General features: G+C 48.1%; 1 protein-coding gene across 1 annotated transcript in view; it reads right to left on the bottom strand.

The window, feature by feature from the left end:
- The window catches only part of OBSCN (obscurin, cytoskeletal calmodulin and titin-interacting RhoGEF), a 287,786-nt gene that overhangs the window by 73,884 nt on the left and 207,902 nt on the right, over positions 1-6,000 (bottom strand). Inside the window, exons 64-67 of the mRNA XM_019507926.1 lie at positions 3,823-5,184; positions 2,806-3,084; positions 2,002-2,080; positions 1,017-1,135 (exon numbers count right to left, since the gene is read on the bottom strand). Coding sequence (XP_019363471.1) covers positions 1,017-1,135; positions 2,002-2,080; positions 2,806-3,084; positions 3,823-5,184 — 1,839 coding nt within the window. The remainder of the gene's footprint in view (positions 1-1,016; positions 1,136-2,001; positions 2,081-2,805; positions 3,085-3,822; positions 5,185-6,000) is intronic.

The raw sequence follows: 6,000 nt of genomic DNA, 5'->3' as shown, positions 1-6,000 counted from the left end.
ACGTGCACACCCCAGCCCCTGCTCCTGCCTGTGCCCCACTCCCTCCCTCACTGCTGGGGCCTCAATCTGCCCTCCTCCTCCCCCCGCCCAGCCCTGCCCCATGGCAGTGAGGGAGGGCGAGGGGCTGGGGCTGGGGCTGGAGCAGGCCCTACACAGCTGAGGCAGGACTCAGGACTGAGCTGTGAGCAGCTTGTCCGGGGGGTGCCCAGCATGGGCAGGGGATGGTGGCTCCCACTGCTGCATGAGGGCATATGGGCCGTGTGCCTGAGAGCAGGTTACAGGCTCTTCCTGGGCGGGGGTTGGGCCATGATGTGCTTAGGACGGGTGGTGGCAGCTCTGAGTGGGGGAGTTGGGGGGCTACAGTGAACATTGGGATGTCTGCAGCCCCCTCCTAACTCCTCTCCTGGCACCACCATCACCCGCCCCAAGCACAGCCTAGCCAAGGCCCCCACACTGGGAACAGTCCAGTATAGCCCTGGCCCCAGCTCGCAGTGGAAGTCCGCCCTCCCTTGTGCACAGATCCAGGAACACACATCCTCAGTGCCTCCTGGTGTGCGCATAAGAGCAGAAGCCATGCCCTGTGGATGTGCCACTCACAGCTCAGTCCCACACCCCGTTCTGGCTATGCCACACCTGCCCCAGCCTCAGCCCCACTCCCTCTTTCACCGCTGTGCACGCTCCCCTCCCCACCTCTGCTGCAGCTGCTGGAAGCCCATGGCCAGGCTGCCTTGTGGCCCTACCACTGTCCCACATTTAGGAGGGCTAAGTCCTGTTAGCCCCCAGCTTCCACCACCTATGACTGTGTGCGCAAATATGTGTAACACAAGTGTAAACAACTTGCACAAAGAGTTGCCCAATTAGATGTATAAGTAGTTAGCTATCTGTGCACATATGTATACACATGCACAGTTATGAAATATATTGGATGAACAGATTAGGAGCATGCATGCAAGCTTTCCGTAAAACCTTATTCATAACTGGCACAGTGAGCAACGTATAGTAAATGTCCTCATTACCTTTCACCTTCAGGTGAAATTTAGCCAAGGGTGCCCCAGGAGCTACGTGAATATCATGAAGCTCATCTAGGATCTGAGGCAGCTGCTCCTCTTCAGTGGTGGACTCCTCTTGTTCCCGGCTAGGGAGAGATTAGAGTTGGGAGGAAAAAGGAGGCATTGAGCAGTACTGAAAGAGGTGTGGAAAATGAAAAGTCTCCTGTCTGAAGTTCAGCATGAAATGCAGGTTGTGTTGTCACAGCAGTATCTCTCACCATTCAAGTGTAACAACTGTAGTTGGTCAATTATGTGTTGTAGAGCTCAGGGTGTATCAGTATACTGCAGACAGTGAGGTTTAAAGAAGTAGAAATTAGCCTGTTCTGAGGTCCCTCCCTCGCTTCCAGGAGATAGTGTGTCACTCACTGGACTCTAATACTCCAGTTGTGCAGGAAGCAGAACACACTTCTTTCACAATCCTACATTATGCCACAAGGAGACATTGGCTGACTCTGAGCAGTCAGGATCCACCAGTCAGGGCTGCCTTGTGCACTACAGCTATCTGTCACCAGGCAGACTGAGGGAGTCTGCACAGGACACCAAGATGTGTGCACAGGAGCCCTGTAGCTGTGCAGTGTCAACACTGCAAGTTTTCTGCTCTTCATGGGCTCAGCGTTCAAATGTCTGGTCAGGCATCTCTGGCTACATTTTTCTGCCAGGAGAACAGGTCTGAAAGAATTTTCCCAGGTCATTTGAACATGTGTATGCAGCCTAAGGAAGCAGATACACATCCAGCAGACTTGGATGAAGTACCCCAGTATGCTGCTACTTTTCACTTTCTAAGGGGTAACTTTTACCCCATGGTAAAATAAATTACACTAAAATAAGGCTGTGTCATGAGTCTGCTCCATTTTTATTCTAGCTGAATGTGTCAGAATGCTAATACTTATAAAGAAAAATTAGCATGGTGCTACATTCTCCGGTTTTTGCAGCTCTCTCAGTAATATTTTACCTTGAGACGTATCCTTTGGCACTGTAATAAGATGATGTCTCTGTTGCATCTGCTGCTGTATCATAGTCAGTACTGGTCACTGTTAAATGAAAAATTAACATTGTACATGATCCATGGCTCGTAACCATTTCAGTTTGTAACTGTTATGGCTAAAAGAGCTTACAGGATCTGAAATTGCTTTACCAGAAGTGTTGGCCTTCTGGATCTCACTATTTAATTATCATTTATCTCCACTCACTATATGCATTATTATGCCCCCTCCGGACAAAATGCAGCTAGATGTAATCAAGTCTAGGACCAACTGATATCGCTACGAGATCCTAGGCTTTTTTGTCTTGGGGATGACCATGCTGTTTCTACCTGATTACAACCTCCATGGAGCATGAGGGGGTGAGCTGGGAACCCAAGCTTAGATCACAGTGCACAGAGAAATGCCCTGGGAGGTAATAGCCTTGCAAGAGATTCCTCTGACCTTTAGGAATAAATATACTATGCTCAGCAACTAATGAACATATATAACTGATGAAACTGCCAAAAATCGTGTTGCCCTCAAATGTATACCATGGTTAAGGAAAAAAATGCTCAGCAAAACCATTAAAGCTTAAAACTATTTCATCTCAATTTTTATCAACAAAGCAACATCCCAGTAGAAACTAGTCAAAAAGCCAACCGGTGGCACCCTTGGATGATTCAGAATAAACATGCAACTATGTATCATCAGTATTAAAAGATTATTTGAATTTACCCCCTCTCCCATTACTATTTTAACCCTCTGAGATTTCTCAGTTGTTTCCAAAGACTCACGGTCCACTCTCAATTCAGCCTTGGTCGAAGCCACTCCCATGCTGTTTTCAGCAAGACAGCGGTAGACGCCCATGTCAGTAGGGACTACAGCTGTGATGATAAGCTGGTGGCAGCCTTCTTGGTCTTCATTGATCATATAATGATCATCTTCTTCGAGGACTTTCCCATCCTTGAACCAGCGCACAGTGGGCAGAGGTTTGCCGATAACGACACAATCAAAGCTGACTGGATAGCCGTCTTGCACCTCTTGGTTCTGGAGCTCAGTTATGAAGATGGGAGCTGAATGCAGTGTCATTTAGAGAAAGAAAAAAGGAAACAGATGGCTGTGTTATTGTGCACGGGTACATTGCAGGAACACTGCTATACTGTGGGTGAGTGGAAGGGACTTGCAGAGATGCTGACTTGTAAGCTTTTAAATAATAGATTGGTGTCCTTCATCTGCAGTGGCAGAGTAAATACGGCATCCTGCTATATCTGCAGCACTATAAGGGGCAAATCTGCCCTGAGAAAAATAAGATCTGTGAGGTGAGGCATTATTCTTTGGTTGTATAGCTGGAATAATTGGTGTAGTTAGGAGAGAGAGGGTACACATTTTTAGGCTTAAAGCACCCTTTATGGGATCTGGGAAAGAAACAGGCCAAGTAAAGCTAAATTCAAGTGAGAATAATCGTATTAATTTAGGCTTCCCCCTTTCAATGGTCAACTTCATTAAAACCTAACTAGGGTTAACTAATGCAATTTTCCTAACTTGTATTCAGCTTGGCCTCTGCCTGTAACAGCTGCACTGTACATATTATTCTTATCCAATCTTTCCCCATAGATACATATTTACAATAGAAAATGGACAATGGGGGGGGGGTTCTTTCAAAATTTCAAAATCCCCATGATTTTAAGAACAATATCTGATCCCCAAAGTTCTCTTTTTTGTAGGAATTATTTGCCGGGGGGGGAAAGAGTAGTTTCCTGTCCAGATTTAGACATGGTTTTTTTAACGGGAGGCTAGCAGGCTGTTCTCACCTGTATCAGAAGTCAGCAGAGGCGGTGGAGGTCTTTTCGCTAGGGCTGGAATCTGACCTTGGGCAGGCGGCATTGCCTTCCCGATGCGCAGCTCGATTTTCTTAGGGCCCTGGTCCAGGATGTCAATCTCTACAGGGATACCCAGAGCAGCAAACATCTCTTGGAAGCGGCTAGCGGCTGTTTTTGCCTCCGCCAGGATTTCGAACTTGATGTAGATGTACCGATCGTCCTCGCGGTATGTCTGGTGATCCACCGCCTCTTCGTCCCCTTCATCTGCGCTGACAAACAGCTCTTCCTCCACATCCGACACCTCTGTGGGGATCTTGGATTTGAAGATCTTATGAAGCCTTCTTCCTGCTTTGCGGAAGGCGTCATCCAGTTCGCTGCCGGAGGAGCTGTCAGCCTCGCTGTCCTTGACGCGCTTTGCCGGCTTGTGCTTACGAGGCACCTCCAGCACCTGGCTGCCAACCACCACCTTTGCACTGTGAGAAACCTTCCCAAATTTATTGGATGCCTCACAGGTGTAAGTCCCTGTATCCTGCATATCTAGGCCAGTGATGATCAAGGAGCAGGTCCCATCGCTGTAATTATCTATGTGATAGTGGCGCCCATCGGAAAGTTCCTCCCCGTCCTTCAGCCAACGGACCTTCATATCGGTTTTGCTCTGGGCCAGGCACTCAAGATGCAGGGTGCTCCCCAGCTCCCCATTAAAGTCCTTGAAGGTTTCAACAAACACGGGGCATTCTTGCTGCTTGATCTCCTTCCTCACTTTGTACCCTTTGAATGCAGCCTGAATTTTCACAGCTGCCTTGTTCATGGAAGGATCATCTAACTCTTCTGTTTGGGCTGCTGGCTCAGCCTGTGTGGGAGGTGGTGCAGGTGCAGGAGCCTCAACACCAGACTGCTCCCACTCTTTCAAGGTTTTACTTGTGGAGATTGTCTGAACCTTGCCGCTGACGCTAATGCTAGATTTCCCAACTTTTTTGAGGTAAGTCACAAGTGAAGGTGTCCCAGCCCTAGACTCATCATCTGAGCTTGTCAAGGAAAAGTCTGCTTCTCCTGTTCTAGTCAGCTCGTCGCATGTGGAGTACTCCTCTGAGTAATAACGAGACATCTCGGCTTCTTCCTTCTTCGCTTTCTGCAGCTTATCATCCTCTTCCGGCACTTCGCTGATGGAGTCCAGGGTCGGCTCCCTGCTCATTCTTCGCTTCTTGGCCAGAGCTTCCCAAAGCAGGTGCAGGTCGCCCTCCTGAGCAGCCTCCGGTGGCAAGCTGGGCTGGATCTGACCATCTACCATCTCTTCAGGTTTGCTCATGGGAGGTGCTTCCTGGACGACCTCTTTTAGCATGGCCACTGTGGGAACTAATTGGGATTCAGGAGGGGAGATGTTAAAGACAGACTAAGTCTGGACAAGTGACACAAAAAGCACTCCAAGTTTGACACTGCTTTATCTGGGGTTAAAGTGGGAGTAGTTTTGCTGTGTTTGAATCTTTCTCTGCTCATTTGCACCTGACAATTACAATGTGCCAGCTACTACCCTTTAAAACAGTCCCCTTTTGAATGGGCTCTACATGCATGCTCATCTGCCTCCAAAATGACATTCCAGATCCAGACAGCTAAATACCACCAAAAGTAAAGCAAAGCTTTTCCTTAAACAAAAACCATACTTGGTGTGCATAAAATATAGCCCAGCACTGAACAAAACTGATTTATCATTCTATTCCTAAACCTACTAAGTCAAACCATTTTTATGTTGGTATGGCCCTGCAATATTAAATCTGACTACTACTTTCCAGAACTATAAACTCTCCAGCTTTGGGCTAAGCATACATCATGAAAACAGTGCTTGGTAGGATGTGCAACAGAAGCCCTGGAGTGTCTGTTCAAACCTGCAGAGGATCAGCAAGAGCACAGATTGCAGCAAACATGTCTACGCTGTGGCAGCAGTGTACTCTGGCCAAGCCATCCTCAAGCGCGTCTTGGCCGTCTGCTGCCCCTGGTAGACTCCAAATCTGGAACCACAACAGTGAGGCTGCTCTGAGATGAAACAACCTGAGATCTGAGATCTCATCTTCAGCATACTTGAGAGCAGCCACTGGAGACCACATCAGAGCAGCCTTTATTTCTGGGTCCCTGTTCCATCCACACTTTAAAACCATCTGCCCAGCAGCAGCAGTG

Source organism: Gavialis gangeticus, unplaced genomic scaffold, assembly GCF_001723915.1.
Source record: "Gavialis gangeticus isolate Ggan-Ray unplaced genomic scaffold, GavGan_comp1, whole genome shotgun sequence".
Classification (NCBI taxonomy): domain Eukaryota; kingdom Metazoa; phylum Chordata; order Crocodylia; family Gavialidae; genus Gavialis; species Gavialis gangeticus.
This window is presented reverse-complemented; position numbering and strand designations above follow the sequence as displayed.